The sequence below is a fragment of the Archocentrus centrarchus genome, chromosome 1 (genome assembly GCF_007364275.1).
Source record: "Archocentrus centrarchus isolate MPI-CPG fArcCen1 chromosome 1, fArcCen1, whole genome shotgun sequence".
NCBI classification, from domain to species: Eukaryota; Metazoa; Chordata; class Actinopteri; order Cichliformes; family Cichlidae; genus Archocentrus; species Archocentrus centrarchus.
The window spans coordinates 4723146-4747028 of record NC_044346.1 but is presented as its reverse complement, the minus strand read 5'-3'; the positions used below and the strand labels follow the sequence as shown (position 1 = coordinate 4747028).

General features: G+C 40.5%; 2 protein-coding genes across 3 annotated transcripts in view; one reads left to right on the top strand and one right to left on the bottom strand.

The window, feature by feature from the left end:
* The first annotated feature begins 1354 nt into the window (after positions 1–1354).
* LOC115780526 (uncharacterized) lies at positions 1355–8581 on the top strand. 2 transcript variants are annotated; one of them, XM_030729777.1, is made up of 3 exons: positions 1823–1860; positions 2039–8188; positions 8367–8581. In XM_030729777.1, exon 2 carries the CDS (start codon positions 2223–2225, stop codon positions 7986–7988), a length of 5766 nt encoding a protein of 1921 aa, XP_030585637.1. In that variant the 5' UTR covers positions 1823–1860; positions 2039–2222; the 3' UTR covers positions 7989–8188; positions 8367–8581. The 2 variants fall into 2 exon arrangements, with proteins under 2 accessions (XP_030585628.1, XP_030585637.1); XM_030729768.1 differs by having other exon boundaries at positions 1355–8188.
* Positions 8582–9021: 440 nt separating this feature from the next.
* LOC115790271 (Fc receptor-like protein 3) overlaps positions 9022–23883 on the bottom strand; it is a 33569-nt gene continuing 18707 nt past the window's right edge. The window contains exons 2-8 of the mRNA XM_030744058.1: positions 13535–13789; positions 12601–12858; positions 11460–11720; positions 10837–10918; positions 10668–10725; positions 9899–10116; positions 9022–9704 (exon numbers count right to left, since the gene is read on the bottom strand). Of these exons, the coding sequence (XP_030599918.1) occupies positions 9638–9704; positions 9899–10116; positions 10668–10725; positions 10837–10918; positions 11460–11720; positions 12601–12858; positions 13535–13789 (1199 nt within the window). The 3' untranslated portion in view covers positions 9022–9637. The remainder of the gene's footprint in view (positions 9705–9898; positions 10117–10667; positions 10726–10836; positions 10919–11459; positions 11721–12600; positions 12859–13534; positions 13790–23883) is intronic.

The following is a 23883-nucleotide window of genomic DNA, read 5'->3' as shown; positions in this document are numbered from 1 at the left end:
GACAAAATCTTCCAGATGAACCCAGAAAACAAACAAACAGCATTATTGGAGACACAAATGCGCAGCTCACTTAGTGAAAGTGAAAATAAAAGATAAACACGTGCAAAAAGGAAACAAAACAAAATAATCACTAGAAATGAGTCATCAAGTGTCCAGCAGAATTAAAACTGATGCAAAAAAGTCAAAGTGAAACCATGTAGAGCAACACAGAACAGCAGCTCTCCTTCAAGCAGAGATTAAAGGAAGTGAACTATGTTTCTGTCAGGTCACTGTACTATTACTGTACTGTACAGTACTATACTGTACACTGAAGTATCTACTAGTATGTTAAAGCTCAATAAATCCCCAGGCAGGAATTAACTGCAGAGTTTAATTAATAAAAAATAAATCATGCAGGAGTCATGTCCTGACATAAACCTACAAATTCTGGAACATGATCACTTCCCATAAGAACCCACTGTGACACAGTGTCACGTGTTCTGGAAAATTTCTTGATAAGTTTTTAATTTTTATTTTAAATTCTGAATAAATTTTCTGTCAAAGACAAATGGCTGTGGGCTCTTAGGTTAAGGTGCAGCCACAACAAATCTAAAAAAATCTACATTCCTCAAAAATGCAAGATCCAGCTGTTTCTTAGTGACATTAGTAGTGATATAATGCACATATAATCTACCCCCCCAGCCCACACCCCTCAGACCAAGACTACCCCCCGCATACCCACCCAGACCAACAACAGCCCCCCAAACCCTAACAACACCAACAGTAGCCCACCACTACCCCCACCTGCTGCATTTCTCCTTGACCTGCTGCATTTGCACGGCCCTGTCTCATCCTATGGGCTTTTTTTCATCAAACATATCTATGATGTTTAGAACAAAACACATACAGATAGCATATATTTAATTCGCCAAAATCCGCAAATAGTGACGTATTGTGATACTGTTTAGAGCAGATGAGTCCCACCTGCTGCAACATCAGTACCAACAACATACTCCCATCACTACATTATGTCAGTGCAGTCACGTGCGTCCTCGTGCACATGTGTATCACTATCTAACAAGCGCCCATTGCTCACGTCTCCTCCTAGTGGGCTGTGTTTCTGGGTGCAATGGGATATAAGGAAATGGCCTATGTTTATTTCTACAGCCACCATCACCACTGCATCCTCACAGACCTTTGAACCATGGAGGTCTTTCCACAGCAACAGCCCAGTGAGCCTTTTGCAAATACCAACCATTTCATAGGTACGTCACCGGATGAGCAACCCAATGTACTGGCACATAATAAGAGATGTTGAGAGACTGAGTTTAAATTAGAATACAAAACCCATAGTGGATAGGTGTATCCAGTTAAACTTATCGATGTGGAAGTTGTGATATGTGTGTGATTTCTAGCAAGAGGAGGGAAAGATTTGAGAGGCTAAACTTTTATTCAGTGGACAGCTCAGCTTTTGAGTATGTTAGAAAACGCCTTGTTTTTGATGATATTACACGTGCTAGGAGGACTCTTAGCCCTTCTCACATGTGTAACCCGAAAATCATCAGTCAGACTACTAGAAAATAAAAATGGTGTGTGTGTGTGCGCGCATTACAATAAATCTTTGGTTACATAAATAAATAATATTAAATCCAATATTCCTCTTTTTTTTCAGACATTACATGCAATGAGGCATCATGTGTCTTATCCCCACTGTGCTGGCAGTAATTCTTCCCAGCCAGCAGGTGGTGGTGTTTTCATGTTAAGTTGTTATTGAACAGTAGAGTGAGTTTAGAAACACGTTTAATGTCCGATACAGGCAGTTTATCAGTCCTCATGTAATCCTTCTTCATCCTGTCTTGTTGTTCAGAGAAGGCACTGCTTGTAAGTTTTTTTTGTTATTTTATTACATCTGAGACAACATTGAGCTGTATTTGTGGGCATTTATGTTGGAAAAGATTGATGTTTGTAAGGCTGATTGTGACATGTTATTTACACAGTATTAAGTATTTGTACCCTTACTATTTGTATTCTAAATCATGTTTTTCATCTTTATTTGTAGTTTCACTCTTTTGGCATTGAAAGCAACGTCCATTAAAGTGACATACGCCTGTCAATCGTCTGAGAGTTTATCTATCTGCACAACTGTTACCTGGAAACACAGTGGGGGCAGAACAGTGAAAAAGCACAGATCTACACAACAAGCAGTGAATGTTTACGTCGAAGATCTACTATATAAACTAAAGATGTCTCAAAAAGCTGGAAAGGCTCCGTCAACTCGCTCTAGCAAGACACACCTGTCAAATTCAAGTAAGTCGTCTGCAAGCATGGCTGCTGTAAATGCAAGGGCGAAAGCTGAAGCAGCTCGCACTAGAGCTGAATTTGCTAAAAAGGAAATCACAATGAAAGTTAAGAAAGCAGAACTGGAAGCCACATTACTGGTTCTGCAACACCAGTGTGATGCAGAGGCAGCTCATGCTGAGGCAAACGTTTATGAGGCAGCTGCTAATGAAGAAGAACATATGTCTCGACCAGAACAGCAAAATGATGATTCTTTAGAACGCACTGGCAATTACGTCAAAGAACAACTTGTCTTAAAAGGTAGTCTAACTCCATTTGATATTCTAGAGTACAATGAAGTACCTGCAGCCACGACATTTTGTCAACCCAAACAAGAACCTGACCTTTCCGTAGACACTCTGAAAGACTATGTTCTTCCATCAAACATTTCAACCAACCATGAAGCTGTTCCTCAACTATCCCAGCGTAATCCTGTACTTAAAACGTCACCAAGCTTCAAACATGATGCCCAATCAAAGGACCAAGTTAACATGTCTGATCTAACAAGGTTCCTGGCTAGAAGTGAGCTACTCACTGGAGGACTAAGGAAGTTTAGTGACAAACCAGGAGACTACTGGTCTTGGAAATCCTCCTTTGAGAATGCAATCCGTAACTTACATTTGTTTGCCAGTGAAGAACTGGACTTATTGGTCAAATGGCTAGGCCCAGAGTCCGTGAAGCACGCAGAGCGTCTAAGAGCAGTGCATGTCAATAATCCTGAACAAGGGTTGCTTAAAGTTTGGGATAGACTACAAGAATGTTATGGTTCTCCTGAAGCCTTAGAAAGGGCACTGTTGGATCGGATGCTACAATTCCCCAAGATCTCAAACAAAGATCCACATCTCCTGAGAGAACTTGCAGACCTTCTACTGGAGATCGACTCAGCAAAGAGTGAAGGTTACATACCAGGTCTACTCTACCTCGACACAGCAAGGGGAATCCACCCTGTGGTCGATAAGTTGCCTTTTGGAATACAAGAAAAGTGGATGAACCATGGGACTAAATACAAAGAAAAACATTCTGTGTCATTTCCACCATTTTCTGTATTTGCCAACTTTGTTTCTAGTGAAGCAAAAATGCGCAATGATCCCAGTTTTAGACATTCAGTCGAGCAACCACCAGCACCTGTCAAGATGTTTAAATATCAGGAAAGGCACAGCAGGAAAGAACCCATCTCAGTAAGTCGGACAGAAGTTGTAAACTCTCAACTAAAACCTTTAGCTGAGACAAAGATTGTGGATGTGGATAAAGAATGTCCCATCCACAGAAAACCCCATGCTCTGAAAAGATGTAGAGCATTCAGAGAAATGCCCTTTGAGGAACGAAAGATCTACCTTAAAAGGAACTCAATATGCTTCAGATGTTGCGCCTCTACCAATCACCAGGCAACGAATTGTAGTACAGAGATAAGCTGTGCAGAATGCGGCATCAACAGTCATGTTTCAGCCCTTCATCCTGGTCCAGCAGTTTGGGCAACAACAACATCACCAGCTGTAAGGCAGCCAGTGGACGTTCACGGCGGGGAGCAAGATCAAGCATCACCTACCGCTACCTCTACCTGTACCCAGGTGTGTGGAAGTGAAATCGAAAGTCATTCTTGTGCCAAAATCTGTCCAGTCTTCATCTATCCAAAGGGGTCTCCTGAGAAGAAGCTGAAAACATATGCAATCTTGGATGACCAAAGTAACAGGTCCCTTGCTAGATCTTCAGTCTTCGATGCCTTCAGTATTACAAGGAGATCTTATCCTTACATGCTGAAGACTTGTGCAGGAACAGAAGAAGTAATGGGGAGAAGAGCTCACAGCTTCATTGTGGAATCAGTGGATTGCCAGTCACATCTGTTGCTAGAGACGCTCATCGAGTGTGATATGCTTCCAGACAATCGGAATGAAATTCCAACGCCTGAAGCTGCTCAACACCACTCCCACCTCCGGGACATAGCTGCAGAAATTCCCAAGCTGGATCCAGACGCTAACATCTCGCTTCTCATAGGGAGAGATGTTGTCCAAGCACATAAGGTTATTGACCAACGTAATGGACCTCTAAACGCCCCATTCGCTCAGAAGCTGGCTCTCGGATGGGTCATAGTTGGAGATGTTTGCCTCGGCGGGGCACACAAACCCGACTATGCAAGTGTCTTCAAAACCAATTTTCTGGATAATGGTCGGCCCAGTCACTTTCTACCGTGTAAGAATGCTATTCAGGTGGCAGAAGGCTTTGACTCCCCAGTTCCTCAAAAGGTCAGTTTCCGCACATCTGCAAAGACAAAATGGTCAGACGTCACAGACATTGGAGAAACAATCTTTCAACAAACAAGCTCAGATGAGAGACCTGGCTTCTCACAAGAAGAAAGGGCCTTTCTTCAGATAATGAACGAGGCAGTCTTTCAAGATAGTTCAAATAGTTGGGTCGCTCCACTACCCTTTCGTTCCCCTAGGCCATGCCTTCCCAACAACAGGCAGCAAGCTATACAGCGCCTTACTTCTGTTCGCCATATTCTGAATAAACGTCCTAAAATGAAAGAACACTTCCTACAATTTATGCAAACCATACTTGATAACGGCCACGCAGAATTGGCTCCCCCTCTCAAAGAACAGGAGGAGTGCTGGTATCTCCCTTTCTTTGGAGTTTATCATCCTCGCAAGTTAGACCAGATTCGGATTGTGTTTGACTCCAGTGCACGTCACGATGGATTGTCACTCAATGACGTTCTTCTTACAGGCCCTAATCTTAACAACAGTCTCTTAGGTGTTCTAATGCGTCTCAGAGAAGAACAAGTGGCAGTGACCGCTGATATTAAGCAGATGTTCCATTGCTTTGTGGTCAGAGAGGACCATCGGAACTTCTTACGATTTCTTTGGCATAAAAACAATGACATGGAACAACCGATTGTGGAGTATCGCATGACTGTTCATGTTTTTGGCAACAGTCCGTCGCCTGCAGTTGCAACCTATGGGCTTCATTGTGCATCAGAAGACCAGGAGAAACAGGACAACACAACAAGACATCTTGTAGAACGCCACTTCTACGTTGATGATGGCCTTGCCTCCTTTTCATCGTGTGATGAGGCAATCTCCGTTGTCAAGAACGCTCAACAAACATTGGCTGCATCCAATTTAAAGTTGCACAAGATTGCATCTAACGATATTAATGTGATGAAAGCATTCCCCAAGGAGGACCTGGCAAAGGGCCTTAAAGATCTCAACCTTGGAGCAGACCCTCCACCAATGCAAAGCAGCCTCGGAATAAGTTGGGACATCAACACAGACGAGTTCACCTTTCAAGTCTCAAGTGAAGAGAAACCTTACACACGTAGAGGAGTGCTGTCAACTGTAAACAGTTTGTACGATCCGCTTGGATTCGCAGCCCCAGTGAGTATTCAAGGTAGAGTTCTTCTAAGGGAGCTTTCAACTGAAACCATCAACTGGGATGACCCACTTCCAGACAAGAAACTACAGGAATGGAGTGCATGGAGGAACTCTCTAAAACATCTTGAGCAAGTGAGGATCCCTAGACAGTACACCTCCCTTTCCTTTCATAATGCCACAAACAGAGAATTGTGCATATTCTGTGATGCCTCTACTAAGGCAATTGCTGCCGTGGCTTACGTCAAGATTTCAGATGCAGAAGGCAAAAGTGAACTTGGTTTCATGTTTGGCAAAGCAAAACTTGCTCCACAAAAAGAAGTTACCATCCCGAGGTTAGAACTTTGTGCAGCTGTCCTTGCCATTGAGATTGCTGACATGATATCTGAGGAGATTGATGTTCCCTTCCACTCAACAAAGTTCTTTACCGACAGCAAGGTAGTTCTCGGCTACATTCAGAATGAGTCCAGGAGATTCTACGTTTACGTCTGTAACCGGGTGCAAAGAATAAGGAAGTCATCTAATCCAGACCAATGGAACTACATTCCTACAGAGTTCAATCCAGCTGATATAGCTTCAAGATCCATCCCAGCTCAAGCCTTGGAGAACAGCAAGTGGATCACAGGACCAGATTTCCTACTGAGGCAAAACAGGCACACTGAACAAACCGAAACCTCTTTCAACCTAGTCGACCCTGAATCCGACCCAGAGATTCGTCCTACAGTAACCTGTTGTCTAACAGTACTAACAGACTCTTTCCTAGACCCAAGTCATTTCGAGTCATTTTCATCGTGGAAGTCACTGTTGAGGGCCATAGCTAGACTGGTTCACATAGTCAGACTGTACAAGAAGGAGAATCAAACGAGCAAATGTCAAGGTTGGCATATGTGCAAAGACCTGAGCCCAGATGATTTTCTAACAGCAAAGCGTATCATTTTGAGCAGCCTTCAGCGCAAGAGCTACCCTGAATTATTTACATGTATTAGAGATCGGAAGGAGATCCCTAAACATAGTCATCTCAGGAAACTGTCACCCTACATTGATGACTCAGGTTGCCTCAGAGTAGGAGGTCGTCTTGCACAAGCCAATCTCCAAAGCGATGAAGCAAACCCATATATTATTCCTAGTCATCATCATCTGACCACCCTTCTGGTACGTCACTATCATCAGCGTGTACAGCATCAAGGACGTCTCTTTACAGAAGGTGCTGTGAGGTCAGCTGGCCTTTGGATCATTGGTGGAAAACGATGCATCAGCTCGGTTATTTACCACTGTGTAATCTGCCGTAAGTTGAGGCGGAATACGGGAGAACAAAAGATGGCAGACCTGCCAATGGATCGTACTGCAGTTGCTCCTCCATTCACTTATGTCGGAGTCGATGTTTTTGGACCTTGGATCGTAACTTCTCGGCGAACACGGGGAGGCTATGCAAACAATAAACGCTGGGCTGTTATCTTCAGTTGTTTGAGTACTAGGGCCATTCATGTCGAGGTAATGGAATCCATGGAGTCCTCAAGCTTCATCAATGCCTTTCGAAGATTCATTTCCATCCGTGGACCGGTGAAGCAATTGAGATCCGACTGTGGAACTAACTTCCTAGGAGCATGCAAGGAACTTGGCATAACTCCAACACATTGCAACAATCAAGAAATTCAGGATTTCTTAAATGAAAATGAGTGTACATGGATTTTTAATCCACCTCATGCCTCACATATGGGAGGAAGTTGGGAGCGCATGATTGGCATCACAAAGCGCATATTAGATTCCATGTTATCAAGTACTCCAACTCAGCATCTCACCCATGAAGTGCTAGTTACCTTTCTAGCTGAGGTAACTGCCATTGTGAACTCTCGACCTTTAACTCCAGTCTCTTCTGATCCTGATTGTCCCTTTATTCTCACACCTGCTACCCTCCTTACCCAAAAGACTGGGGATTCCTCTATACCTCCTGGAGACTATGAGAGTGGAGGTCTTTACAGACGGCAGTGGAGGCAGGTGCAACATCTCTCGAATGTTTTTTGGCATCGTTGGAGGAGTCAATACTTGCCTACCTTGCAACCGCGACGGAAGTGGCAATCAGAGAAACCTAATCTTCAAGTTGGAGATCTTGTGCTTTTAAAGGACTGTCAAGCCAAGAGGAACCAGTGGCCCATGGGTATTGTGGTCAATACCTTTCCTAGCCAAGATGGACATGTTAGGAAGCTTGAAATAAAAATCAGTTCTGGAGATACTTGTAAGACCTTCTTGAGGCCAGTCACTGGAGTTGTTCTCCTTCTGAAAAACGCCTGCGGCAAGGACAGTAGTTAGACATAAAGTGACATGATGTCAGGCGGGGAGTGTGCTGGCAGTAATTCTTCCCAGCCAGCAGGTGGTGGTGTTTTCATGTTAAGTTGTTATTGAACAGTAGAGTGAGTTCAGAAACACGTTTAATGGCCGATACAGGCAGTTTATCAGTCTTCATGTAATCCTTCTTCATCCTGTCTTGTTGTTCAGAGAAGGCACTGCTTGTAAGTTTTTTGTGTTATTTTATTACATCTGAGACAACATTGAGCTGTATTTGTGGGCATTTATGTTGGAAAAGATTGATGTTTGTAAGGCTGATTGTGACATGTTATTTACACAGTATTAAGTATTTGTACCCTTACTATTTGTATTCTAAATCATGTTTTTCATCTTTATTTGTAGTTTCACTCTTTTGGCATTGAAAGCAACGTCCATTAAAGTGACATACGCCTGTCAATCGTCTGAGAGTTTATCTATCTGCACAACTGTTACCTGGAAACACAGTGGGGGCAGAACACCCACATCTCATACCACATGTACATACCCCTCCTAACTCGCCTCCTTTACTACCTTCTGCATCTCAACAATTACCTGACGAGGATCTGACGGAGCGTGGTGTGACGGCTGTTAAACTCGCTACACTACGCCTATTGTCTAAGGGCCTGCATAGCTACCATGAAGAGATACGGTGCTGCGGATGTCAAGACACCCGACCGGGCTTCGATTATCACAGGTGTTTGTGTCATGCACCTAATTATTTCTACCGCGATCATAACAATGAGGTGATGAAAAGATTGTGGACGGATCGCTTCAATCTAGCCATCCGACTCTTCTTGTGGTCCATCAGCCTGTTCACAGGGATTTCACAGGGATTGTAGACAGTGTTCTGTGTGAATTGATGCCATCATTAAACACTAACATGACAAAACATGAGATGACATATCCCTTGATACGTGAGTTTAACTATGATGTTGTAGGCGCAGAGCTTGCATGATGGAAAACTATTGGCTCTGCACTCATATAATATAATATGTATGTGACACAGCTTTAAGGGTAGCCTGATAAAAATGAATTACACTAGTTCATCCTAGCAGTAATAAATGCATGAATTACCTTTTCAGCATCACTCTGAGAAAGGATGTTTCTAATTTTAGAAATATTGCACAAATGCAAAAGGTGCGTTCCTTCATATTTGCTTAATATGTGCACTGCAGGACATATCCTGATCAAAAATGACTCCAAGATTTCTCACAGTCCAGTCAGATTACTGGCAGAGGGTGAAAGCATTGGTGAACAAATCAGTCTTAAAAGACAAACAAAAGCTCTGAGAGTTGTGAGATGAGCAGAACAATAAGTTATCAGTGCTGAAGGTGCTGTAATGCTTTGGAATAAACTAATTAGAAAATGAATGAAGTAAGACTGACAATATGCATATACTGATGAGCCACAGCATTGACAGGTAAAGTGAATGACACTGGTTGGTGATGGTACTGCAGTCTGTCAGTGAGTTCTCTGAGCAGGAAAAATAAATCTGTGCTTAAACCAAGTGCACAAATGTTTCACCTACAAATCAGTGATTCATCAATATTTTCTGAGCTGCATTTTTTTGTACTCTATGAATACATCCACCATGTACACTGGGCAAGGCCACAGATTCATGTTCATGCTTGTACTCAGCAGATTTTGTTGACTGTGCTGTACAGTGCACATGAATCTTCCACAGCTTGTTGACCTCTTAATCTGTGATGGATAAAAACACAGAATTATGAAGATCTTGTAATAACAGTATCACAATAGTATGACTATTAATTAAGAAAAACAAGAATAAGCTGAAGAAAATGGTGGATGGATGGATGGATGGATGGATGGATGGATGGATGGATGGATGGATGGATGGATGGATGGATGGATGGACAAATTAAAAAGGGACTCACCCTTGGGCTCCATTGCTAAACTTTACAAGAGTGTACTCGGCCTCTTCCTCGTCCTCTTCTTTTTGCCTGCTGGGTTTAGTGGGCTTAATGTTGGAGTAGACGGGATCGTCTTGGTTCTTTGAGAAACTTACACTGGCATAGCAAAGGTCCTCCTGCTGCTCTGCTGCTGCACTCTGTGCTGCAGCTGAAGGGTCCTCATATTCAGGACACACACTTTGCTGGGGAAAAATATTTCACCAATAAGAATATTTAACCTCAAATTAATCCAACAGCAATAAATGGTTGGACATCCCACACTCTTTGGAGAGGTAAGAATACCCAACAAAGGAATGACAGCATCATCTAACAACTGTGTTAAAGTGAGTGAGAATGACCTCCTGAAGGATAACTGAAGGATACACAAGAAGAGGACGGGAAGGAAAGCCATAGTAGAAAACAAGGTTTACTTTGAGTGAATAAAGTAGGAAAAGCTGGGAATGAAGAATGTAGACTAAAGTCACCTACACACTGTACCATTTTAACAGTCCTACTAGTTTGCTGCCTGTAAGATGTACAATGATAAAACCAACTGAATCTTAGGCTACAGCACCTGGATTTTGTTCCTCTGCTATTTATCTCCCTTTGGTTCAGTCCTAGTGGATGAGTTTGTATGACTGTGTGCAGCCACAGCCAGAGATATAACCACAGTTCTTTCATGATAGTTTTGTTTTTCTGTTGCTCAAATTCATAAATGTATACTGAGGCTATAAAATGGCCTGTTAATCCTTACCTGTACTTTGCTGTTTGGCCTCTCTCTGGAGAAAAACTGTGTTAAGGACCTTCTTTTTCTACATGGAACAAAGAAAGAAGATTTCAGTGAATCTTTGGACGACATCACTGAAGAAATGATTGTATTTAATATTAATCACTGATTACAACAGTTAAACCAAACTGCTCACCTAATGACTATGATTGCAGAGAGGATTAGGAGAGTCAAAAAGAGAACAGTGATTGATCCAACTGCAGCTGAGTTCACTGAACCTACAAAACAGTGACCAAACGCTCACAATTAGTTACTGGATTACAAGAATTGGGCTCCATTTAGGAATGGACATAAAACATATCAGACCAAACCTTCTAGTTTGCAGTACGACTCCTGAAGAGTGATTTTGTGTCTAATTAATGAGCACACTTTAAATAGACATAGTTAAACACTGGCTAAACAGATATGTGTGTATTTTAGCACTTGTGAAATCACATTTCTTATTTTTCACATTTTAAACCTGCAGCGCTTTGTGCCATGTAGCAGTTTGCAGACTTTGGCTTAGCAGTAGCCTCGGTTTCTTCCATGCTAGCATTCACATCCTGGTACAGAATATGGTAACATGTAGCCTCAGTTGGGGGTGCAGCTGCTGATAAAGTTTTATTAACTGAACTTTTTTTAAACTAATTGAGACACTAGCTAAAACAAACTAAATGAACTGATCTGTAACTGATCTAGGCCTGTGCAGCAAAGCTTATCTTATTGCATTAATGAAATAATGCACAGAAAAATGCGCACATGTTTAATTTAATGACTTACTTGCTATATTAATCTGGCATGAGGTGGAGTTATGACGTCCTCTTCTGTTCTTGGCTTCACAGTAATAACTCCCACTGTGTTCATGTCTGACATCAGTGATGGTGAAGTTCTGTCCTGATGCTTTTGGAGAGTCTTCATCCTCCTTGTACCAGGTGTAATTAGCTGCTGGGTTAGCATCACTGCTGCAGGTCAGAGTCACTGAGCTGCCCTCCACTATCTCAGCAGAGGCACTCACTGACACAGAGGGAAGCTTTGGAGCATCTGCAGCATATTGGAGATCAGTCTTAAATATCTGAAGCAGTTGTTTTATCTAGGTAAAATACTAAAAGTGTTGGAAACCAGAAAATACAGAGATTGAAAATACAGTTTACATAACACAGCTGTTGTGTTGCATGTAATGTTAGTCTTAATCTGATTAATCTTGTTCACTGAGGTTATCCATTTACAGAAAATGTCTGTTAGTGACTCAGTGTCAAAAAACAAAAACAGTCTATCACAGGAGACAACATCCACACTCATATTGACACCTACTGCCAATTCCGAATTATTGATCATCCAAAGATTGATTGCCTTGTGAAGAAGCGAGAGTACCTGAACTCACACAGTGAGAACATGTAAACTCCACACAGAAAGACCACAGCTGACCTGCAGATGCAAACCTGGGATCTTACCACATTCATAATCATAGTTTAGTATGTTAGCATAGATAGTATAAAAGATGGAGATAGCTACTCTAAAGTCATATTTTGAAACCTTGAGATGAACATTTTCATGATCATCATCTTGGTTTAGAAAAACTGGACTTGACCTGACAGGAGGGTCTGACTATAGAACCATCTGCTCACTGGCAAAGACTCAATCACAAATACTGTGCCAAAACCACAGATGATCCTCCACTTGTATTTTTGCAACCTCACCAACTTTTAACCTTCAGGCAGAATGCAGGATATTTTTTTATCTGCATCACCTTCACTTTTCAGACAGAGAAGCTGCATCCATGTTTTATACTGTCTACAGTTAGCCTGCAAAGATTTGCAATAGACACAAGGAACAGTTGAAGTTGCTGGTAATGCACTTTGGACAAAGTACATTAGCAGCAACTAATACAGCAATTATTAGCAACTAGCACTCGTTTACTTACACTGGACATCTATGAACAAAGATGAAGAGTTTGTCTGTCCATGTTGATTCTCAGCTTTGCAGAAGTAGTTCCCACTGTGTTTAGAGTGGACGGAGAAACTGTGCTCTCCCACTGAACCATGAAACAGTGATTTGTTCTCCTTGTACCAGGTGTAATTAGCTTCTGGGTTAGCATCACTGCTACAGGTCAGAGTCACTGAGCTGCCCTCCACTATCTCAGCAGAGGGACTCACTGACACAGAGGGAAGCTTTGGAGCATCTGGAGGAGGTGTAGAAACAATTATAACTAAAAAAATGCAGCAAATGTGTATTCAAATTTGGTGCTCAACCTAATAAATGTGAAGCAGTAATATAAAAGTACTGGCGGCTGCCCCTCAGCCTCCTGACAGTAGAATCAAATTCTCTGGAAGAACAAGTTCAAGAACTCATAATTACAGGTCTCAGTAGATCTTAATGGGGTTCATATGAGCCTCAGTGACTTTATTCACCTCATCAATTCAAGTAAGAACCAGGAATAAGAAATGCTAAAATCATAATAAATATAAACCACTGAGAATACTGTCACTGTCTGTGATTGGCATTATTATGGTAAAAACTATAGTTGGACATTCCTTTATGACCACAGGAGCTTTTAACTAATATTCTACTGAACTCAATAACATGTTCGCTTTGTTGTGTTATGTGATTATATTGTGTTATATGTTCCAGGTGTATTTATTTTTATTTTCCCTATGTACAGCACTTTGGTTAACTCTGTTATTCTTAAATGTGCTTTATAAATAAAACTTGGATTTGGATTGTGTGCCATGGAAATAACACTGAAAGCTGAGTTACTACAGTGAATAATTAGATTCGCTATTACATATACATCCAGCAGATTAAGGACTCAAAATTAGAGAATTATTAGTTCTGCCAACATAACTGTCTTCACTCACATTTCACATCCACAGAGATGGATTCAGATGTCCTCCTACCCAGCTCATTCTCAGCTGTACAGTGATACTCTCCAGAGTCAGAGGAGTTCATGGACCTGATGAAGACCTGCTGTTGTCTGCTGAGCACTGTTTGTTCTTTGTACCAGGTGTAATTAGCTGCTGGGTTAGCATCACTGCTACAGGTCAGAGTCACTGAGCTGCCCTCCACTATCTCAGCAGAGTAATTTGCCACAGCTGAAACAACTTTTGGAGCATCTAGAACAGAAAAAATTAACATTAGTTTAGATTTTATCATAAAAACATCTCCTGCTGCATAAATTACCTCTTCACATGACAGCCTTGCATCTGCAACCAGACCTCTACAGGCACTCAGAACACTGCTGCTTATCTCTGGTTCAAAATTACCACCTCGATGGTCATAATAGATGATGATATGATTTGGCTTTGGTTTAGGTTGGTTTGGTTAGACACAAACTAACATAAGTAAAGTTTTTATTTAGATAAAATCCCAGAGTGAACTCACAAATTAATGGAGAGTGAAAATCCTCAAATCCTTTTAAAGCACATGAGTAGCTGTTTTCATAGACAGATGAGTCTTCATTTGATATTTCATAGAAGCAGAGCTGGCTCCATCCACTTGTTCTCCATTTATGTACCAGACATAGGATGAAACGTAAGGATTACACCTGGTGACACAATCCAAACGCCGTCCAGTGACTTGGACCTGAACATCTTGATCAGGGGACAAGAAGCAGTAAATAAGCTGTCAGTCAGACTCTCACAGTGAGGGAGACAGAAGAGGAAATACAATTCTCAGAAGTCAAAAGACGAGTTAGTGACAAAATAATAATTCTCTCCATGTCTAAACATGAAATCAATTCAAAAAAAGAAAATACATTTAAAAACTAATAAAGTAGAGTGTAGCATACAAACAGAATATGAAGTTGATTAAATATTAATCAGTGTGTTCATCAGTACCTGTGACAGTCAGAGTTTTCCAGGTAAAACTGCTCGTCCATTCAAGCTTTGTGTTTGAATTTGAGCGATACTCGGCTGAATCGCTCTCGTCTGAGGTCTCTGATTCTCAGAGTGGAGCGTCCTCTCTCTGTGTCAGCGACCTCAACACCGACCTTCATACTGGGAGACTTTACTAAGATCCTCAGATCCACGACCAGAATAGAACCATGATTTTGATTGTATTTGTTGATAATAACTGTTGTAAGTACAGGAAGATATCCACTGATGAGCCGTTGAAAGCACAGATGTTCTGTTACTGTATTCACTCTGTTTAGCACCACTGATTATTGTGACCTAAAAAAAAAAAAAAAACAGATTTATTGACAGGAAGAACATGACAATATCATCCATAAATAAAGTTTTTATTTAGATCTCAAATTTAAAGTGAAACTCACAAAATTAATGGAGAGCGAAAATCCTCAAATCCTTTTAAAGCACATGAGTAGCTGTTTTCATAGTCATATGAGTTTGATATTTCATAAGAAGCAGAGCTGGCTCCATCCACTTGTTCTCCATTTATGTACCAGACATAGGATGAAACGTAAGGATTACACCTGGTGACACAATCCAAACGCCGTCCAGTGACTTGGACCTGAACATCTTGATCAGGGGACAAGAAGCAGTAAATAAGCTGTCAGTCAGACTCTCACAGTGAGGGAGACAGAAGAGGAAATACATTCTCAGAAGTAAAAAGACGAGTTAGTGACAAATAATAATTCTCTCCATGTCTAAACATGAAATCACTCAAAAAAGAAAATACATTTAAAAAACTAATAAAAGTAGAGTGTAGCATACAAATAGAATAATGAAGTTGAGTAAATATTAATCAGTGTGTTCATCAGTACCTGTGACAGTGCAGAGTTGTTCCAGTAAACTGCTCGTCCATTCAAAGCTTCGTGTTTTGGAATTTGAAGTGATACTCGGCTGAATCGCTCTCTCTGAGGTCTCTGATTCTCATAGTGGAGCGGTCCTCTCTCTGTGTCAGTGACCTCAACACGACCTTCGTACTGGGAGACTTCTCTCAGGTCCTTGGAGCCCACATATAACCACGTTTAAAACAGAACCATGATTTTGATTGTATTTGTTGGTAATAACTGTTGTAAGTACAGGAATATCCACTGATGAGCCTTTGAAAGTACAGATGTTTCTGTTACTGTAATTCACTCTGTTGCATGAATCACCTCGGACACCTGAAACATAAAATTATCTTTAAGTCAGATTTAGAAAGTAGTCACAGTGAGGTTTGACTGTTTTTATTCAAATGTCTGTAGTGACTCCATCAATAAATTCAGTGTTATTTATATATCACAACAAACAGTCACTTCAAGGCACTTTATATTGTAAAGTAAAGATCATACAATAACACAGAAGAAAGATGGTGTTATGTTACTGAAATAAACTCACACACTGAAGGAGACGGAGAGCTTCATGACCACTTGCAGCACAGGAGAAGCTATCTGAAGGATTTGGTATTTCTGGGTATAAATACATGTTGGTTTTGCCAGGAATTTTCTGTCCATTTTTGTACCAGATGAAGGAGGGATGATTAGGTAGCTGACAGCTGCTTTGACATGTCAGTTTTGCCCTGTTAGAATATGATGAAGTGCCCACATGTACCTGAAGAGCTAATTATGTGAAGAAAGAATAAAATCACAGCAGAAACTCAGACATCCATGCAAACACACACACAACCATGTTCATAACAACATTTGACTGATGTCCAAATAAAAGTATTACCTGTGACAGTCAGAGTGACTCCAGGTGAACCAGTATAACTTCCACCTTCTTGGTTTGTTTCAAACCTGAACTTGTACACAGCTGAGTCACTCTCTCTCAGCTCTCTGATCGTCAGAGTGCAGCTCCTCCAATAAAAATCATACATCAGTCGACCTCCGTACGCTGAGTCTGTTTTCAGATCTTCAGGGTCATAATCATTCCCTTTAATGAACCACACTTTTTTGTTTACAGTTGTATAACGACCAGTTTTACTGTATGGGAATGTGAAAGAGCAGCCTATGGTCACTGTTGATCCTTTTATGGCACAGATCTGAGTAGAAGTGTAATCCACTGACCAACCATTCCTACCCTGTACCACTGTAACACAGAGCACATCAGAAACCAGTCAGATTAATTATATTAAAAAAATGTATTGTTTAGGAATAAGTTCATTTACACCAAGCACCCTTCCTCAGAATATGCAGCACACATTTATTGTTCCTGACGTTCCTCATCATGGATACTGTCTTAAGGATTTTAGCAGGGTATATTTTCTGGTCTGTTTATCCATTCAGTTCATTTCTACTGTTGCCTCCATTGTTGATGTCAGTCTAATGTTTGAATTGTTCATCTTAAGAAAATGAACAGAAACAGTTACAATACCCAGTTATTCATGTCAGTGCAGTTAGCATTTCTGTGTGCTGAGACAAGACAGCATAAAAGGTCTGAAGGTACAGTGTGAATGAACAGACTTCTGCACCCTGATGTAGCTGTACTGAGTAGGATTAAAAAACACAATATATATTTTAAGGGTGCAGAACATAGTGTTGTAGTACTCGAGATCGGTCCTGTCTCAAGACCGCTCTTTGATGGTCTCGGTCTTGTCACGGACTCGGACATTGCAGACTACGGAATTTATTTCAAGACCAGTTAAGACCACAGCTCTGGAAATATCACTAAATTGCCAGAATATTGTCCAGTTTATTTGGTAACATCTTTGCTTTTATTGGATGCAAATCGTACTGATTCAAATCCAACAAAGATTGCGCTCCTCTGCCTCTCAAAGGAGCGCACCTCGCAGACTCCGCCCCTGCTAGGTCGCTGCTATTATTGCTGCTCAGGCCTGTATCATTTCACCGCAGTGTGCAACCACAGAGCACAGACAGTTTCATTCACAATGTGTACGTTTGATCTCACTGTGGTCATGCGTGTGCTGCATAAATCGAAATAACAACCGGCATGAACACGAGAAGTAAGAGGGAAAATGAAGATCAACGGAAAATTTCAGGCTTCCTATTCAACAAAAAAATCCCAGCATGAAAGGTAAATACCAACCTTCATGTATTTAGATACACAAACTGCAAATTTAATGCAAATTTTAGGCCTGCAATAATTATTGGAGTAACTCAATTCGATTATTAAAGGTCCCCGACACTAATTTGTTGCTTTGATGTTTCGTTTCAACTCTGCAGCTCAGGTGTCTCCGTGTAAGCGGAGCATTTCCTCCACATTAGTTCTCCATTGGTGCAACTGATTTCCGTCATTTGGGAAAAAAACAAACAAAAGACGCCCCTTCAACACAAGTGGATCGCTGAGATGTTTTCCACTCCCCCCACTTCTCTGTGCTGTGAGTGCCTGCATGTGTTTGAATGTGCACGCCTGTTGTGCAGAGGATGTCAGCTGTTATTTTTTCTTTACGTCAGCTGTAGCCACCAGAACAGACCTATAACCACAGTGTACTGGGGAAAGGGGGGCTGCCATTAGCACTAGCAATCGTTCGGTGCTGGAAGCCCCCCCCTTCAGTACAGAGGGGATCCGTCAAAATGTTTTTTATCTTTAATCCCTGATTAGTGACTAAAAATAGAGCTGCAGTAGAAACGGAATTTGGAGGATGCTTGTGAATAAAAAGCATTACAGCATTAAGCTCATCCAGCCCCTAGTTTTTCAACAAAAACACAGCAACAGCTGTTTTACGTGCAGTCTTCATGCAGCAAACGCAAAGAGGCGGAGCCGTTACTGAGACAGTGAGCTCAGGTGGAGTGAAAGGAGCTCTTGTTCCTGTAACCACCTTAAAACCTTTACTGGGAAACAGCTGGAGGTCCTTCATCAACCACCTGATCAGCAACATGAAGAAAAGACGACTTTGTAGCTGCTCCATCCACCCTGTTTGTTTCACACAGAGAAACATCTGCAGTACGGAAGTTAAAATATGCTGATGAATTGTTAAAATGAAAAATTATTTCTTATCCAATTACTTGATTAATTGACAGAGTAATCAATTAAATACTTGATTACTAAAATAATTGATAGTTGCAGCCCTACTTGTATTCAGAAAGCCATAGTCAAACATTAGTTTTCAGCACCAGTGGAGCTATGAGAGGCCTTCAAGAATAAAATAACTACAGTTCCCAGCAAGATGATGTCACTTCCTGTTGTTGCATTAAAAATGTGATAGTTTATGCTCACAACGTGGTGGCTGATATTCAAATGTAGGAAATGCTTTTAGCAGCTGATTGTTAAAAAATCTGGATTATGTTTTTGTTGTGTATGTTTTTTATGTGATTTCTGCAAACACATTAGTGGAAGGAAACGGCACTCTGGGACACATTAAATGCTTGATATATAAATGTAACTTTCTGGATTATATGCAAAAATTATCATTCTATCGATCTAATAAGGCCTGATTTAGAGTTCTGCATGGATCCTTTATGCATAACTGAAAATCCTCTCTGAACCAAACCTGACATGCACCTCGAGAAATGTAACTACACGTCCAAAAAAACTGATTACTGCTTTCCAGTTACATCTTAGGCCCCATCACTCAATTAACAAGCGGGAGTGGCATTTAGCGGTTAGCATTAGCTTACTAATTAGCATTAGCGTTAGCGCTGGGGTGAGAAATATTTCTTGCTAGAACCCTGAAGGTACCATGGTTACCAATGGTAATGGCAGAGAAGTAAGTAAGTTGTTTCTCCGCCATTAGTACATTGAGCTAGTGGTGGGCAGATCGATCCTAATATCAATAATGTGGATGCCAACGTTGGTATTGGTATTGATCAATATCAGTGTAATGAGATCGATACTTTGGCTTCAGTTTCTCTCCTGTATGCAGTGCTGCGGTTTCATCAAAGATGCGAGCTGACTGTCTAAGTGTCGCTCCTGTCACAGCACAGAGCACTTTGCTCCTCCCCTCCCCACAGTGTTTTGTTATACTGTCATGTGACGCATAACATATTTTATTTGGAAAAAAAGGAATTTGCTATGAAACATTTAAAGCAAAATTAAATTTAAATTTGTCTACATTGTCTGTCTACATTGTACAGCAAAAAATTCTCAACTTGGAAGGTGATCAGTCTGCAGGATGTGTTCACACTTTGTTTCCATGTCCCTCAAAGAGTGCTGCTGCAGGTGGAAATTAGTATAAAATCAAACTGGCAATGAGTTTCTGATTTAACCATTTAAAAACTAGAAAAATGCACCAAAACGACGATGCTGAGCTGGAAACAAGAAAACAGCTCATACAAAATCGTCTAGTGAAGAGCGGATGATGGGCCGTGAATGTTTAAGCTGTTGATTTTTTACATTTGTGATCTATCATCCAGAAATCATCCTCCAGTTAATGTCTGTGAATAATCTGAGTTAATGAAGCCACTTTTCTTTCATCTTTTCATTTCAGTTTCGTCCTACAGATGGTGAAGGAGTGAAAACCACTTAAAAACAGCTCAGTCATGATGAGTGATGATCTGCAGGGTTTACACCACACTGTACATCTGCATTTATTCACTAAAAGTACTCCTATAAATGTGTTCAGTGCTGTAACTTTAAATATAAAACAACAATTAGACACAAACAATACCTGGTAGAGAGAGAAGGAAGAGAACGACTCCACTCGCTGCTGCAGTTGAACTCATTGCTGCTCTCATCTCTTGAACCTCATCAGCACGTAGATCACATAACATGTAACATAATGTATGGAAGTCACACTTTCTTCAGATGTTGAAGATGTTTGAAGGCAGCGTCTTCTGTGGTTGGAAAATCTAGTGTAGATGTGTCTGTCCTTCCTCTATGCATACTTAACATGCATGACCAGATGAAGCCTGTAAATCCCCACAATGAAACAAAGAAGTGATTCTTACACAATGCTTTGCATGCAGCTTGAACTTCTTAAAATATCACTGAAGAGAAAAAAGCCGTCTTTATGCAACTGATGAGGTCAATTTAAGAAGAATATAAAACATTTTCAGAAACTCTTCTTTTAGCACTGCAGGCCAGTTTATGAATAAGGTCACTCCTCATGATGACTGGGCCACGAATAGGTTTGATACACCTTTTAGTTTAATTTGGGTAGCAGGAAGAGTAAGAAAAAGGTGCTGGGTGTAGCTAACTACTGCCTCTGCTGATGATACCAGCTTAGCTCACCAGTAATCATCTTTATTTTTATTTTATTTTTTTAATTTATTTAAATTTTATTTAACCAGGAAGGTCCGGTTGAGATTAAGAATCTCTTTTTCAAGGGAGTCCTGGCCAAGATAGGCAGCAACAGAATATAATAAAAGAAAACACAACTTGTTTCGAAAATAAAAACCCAGCTTAAGCTTCAACTTCTTTACAAGGTATTCTACATGTGGTTTAAAAGTAAGAGAATCATCAAGTAGAAGACCCAAGTATTTATAAGTATGCACCAACTCTATTTTGTGTCCCTTAAGAGTGAGCACTGAGGGATATTGTTCTTGCTTCTTCCTGGAATTTGAAAATATCATTAACTTAGTCTTATCTGGATTTAGAACAAGTTTTAAGTTAAATAATGAATGCTGGACAGCAACAAATGCTTGCTACAGGGATTCAAGAGTCTCAGTAAGAGTTGGACCATAACAATAAATAACTGTCGTCAGAATAAAAATGCAAATTTGCACCTGACACATTTAGCTCTAAGTCATTGACATAAATAATGAATAAAAAAGGACCTAGTATAGATCCCTGGGGCACCCCCTTGTGGACAGTAGCAAGATCAGAGCATAGGTCATCATGTTTGATGCACTGTGTTCTATTACTAAGATAATCTGTAAACCAGGCGACTGCATTCTCTGAGAAACCAGACTGGAGCAGTCTAAGTTTTAGTATATCGTGATCCACGGTGTCAAAAGCTTTTGATAAATCAATAAAGAGTGATGCACAATATTGTTTCTTATCAAGTGCCACAGAAATATCATTAACCACCTTCATTGCAGCTGTGATGGTACTGTGTTTTTTTCTGAAGCCTGACTGGTAATTTGATAATATTTTGTTATGATGTAAATATTCCTTTAATCACTAAAGCTTCCAGAATTTTAGCCAGCACTGACAATTTGGAAATTGGCCGATAGTTCGTCAACACCACTGAATCACCACCTTTTAATAAAGGAAAACAAAGGCTGATTTCCACACTGAGGGAATTTAAGATTTTTTCACTGTTAGATTAAAAAGGATAGTAAGAGGATCTGCTATAAAATCAGCTGCCAGCTTAAGAAAGAACAGTTCTAACAAATCAGGTCCACTAGACTTCTATGATCCAAAGCTACAAGGGCCTTATGGACTTCATTAACAGTAAAAGGTGCCAGGTTAAATTGCTCACCAGTGTAAACTGGGCAATAAGAACAGGGGGTCACAGAGTTAGCTCTAATCGAGTCAAATAAGAAGCCAGAAGAAATAAAATGCTTGTTGAAACAATTCAGCATTTCCATCCTGCCATAGACAGGAACAGAATCCATTAGAACGTAGGAACGTAGAGTCTGGGATTCCTTGCAGACTGAAAGAGAATTTATGACTTTCCAAAATTTCCGAGGATTATTTAAATTCTCAGTGGTGACTGACAAATAATATTCTGATTTGGCTCTCTTGATTAAAGAAGAGCATCTGTTTCTTAGTTGTCTGAAAACGGACCAATCACTGAAGGAGCCAGTTTCTCTAGCCTTGGCCCAGGCCAGATTACGCTCACGAATAATGTCTGCTAATCCCGGGGAAAACCAGGGATTCTCTCGCCCCTTAACCCTGAGTCTTCTGAAAGGGGCATGCTTATTTACAATTTCCATAAGACAATCCCTAAAGAATGTCCAAGCTGTTTCTACCTCAGGGATCAGACATATTTTCATCCAATCAACAGCAGACAGATCATGATGATATGCTTGCTCATTAAAATGCTTCAAGCTCCTCTTATACATCACAGGAGGTTTAACTTTGGGTATTCTGGTATCTCTAGTGACAGCAACAACACAGTGATCACTTAAGTCATTGCAAAAGACACCCAAAGATGAGAATTTATGAGGAACATTAGTCAAGGTCAGGTCAATCAAGGTGGACCTCTTGGGGCTTTTAGGGTTTGGCCGTGTGGGTAAGTTGGCCAACTGAGTAAGATTAAAAGAGTCACAAAAAGATTTCAAATCTTCTGATACAGTCTTAAACCAATCCCAATTCAGGTCTCCAATTAAAACAAGTTCACCATAATTTAACCTGAATACAAGTTTCTTTAAAGATTGTAAAGCTTCCTTGGCAGCAGATGGAGGCCTATAGCATCCAACAACAGTTAAACAAAGACCTTTGGCAATTTCCACATTTACTGCCAGAAATTCCAGTTGTTTGCAGATTGATTCAGAGAGAACAACTGAAGAGTTAAATCTTGATTTAATGTATATAGGAACACCACCACCTTTTGAAGGCCTGTCGGTGCGATAAACATTGTATCCAAATATGTTAATATCATCATTAGTAATGGATTTAGTTAACCAGGTTTCAGAAATTACAACAATATCTGAAACAGTTGATTTAGCCCAAATCTTAACCATGTCCATCTTGGAAAACAAGCTGCACACATTGAGGTGAATAAGTTTAAGACCAGACAATGATTTAAAATCAAAAGGTGTTGGGATAGATACCAATTCAGGACCTGGATTAGGATGCACATTACCAGATAAAAATAATAATAAAACAATCAGTAGTTTCTGTCTTGTTGCAGTGTGTATTGAGTCAGTCGATTGATAGCAAGATCGCTCATGGAGTATGAGGTAACTGTGCAGAGCAAATAGACTTTGAATTTGAAAAAAATCTCTTGGCAAGGCCGGTGATAAGTTCATGTCCTATGCCAGATGGATTGGGGACTGTTCAGAATGTGTAGCTGCCCTGGCACTAGTGCAGCCCTGGGTATTGACTAGGGATGGCACGATACCACTTTTTTATGTCCGATACCGATATCGATATTTTACATTTGGATATCGGCCGATACCGATATAAATCCGATATTTAAAATTGATCCAGGCATTTAAAAACATTTTAAAAAATTTTTTTAAAAAAGAAGTCAACAGTCTCTCAAACAACAAAATCAAAGTCTTTTAGTTGTCCCACATACAAGACTAAGGACCAGGGTGGGCAGAGCTTTTCAGGCAGTGGCACCAAAGCTCTGGAACTGTTTACCACTCCAGCTCCATTTAGCTGACTCTGTGGCATCATTTAAAAAATAGTTGAAAACTTTTCTGTTTAACCAGGCTTTCTGGTTTCTGACTTTATTTTTATTCGTTTTCTTTCAAAATGGTAATGTTATTATGTTTTTAACATAGTGTTTTCTGGGGGTGGGGGGGGGGGTGATA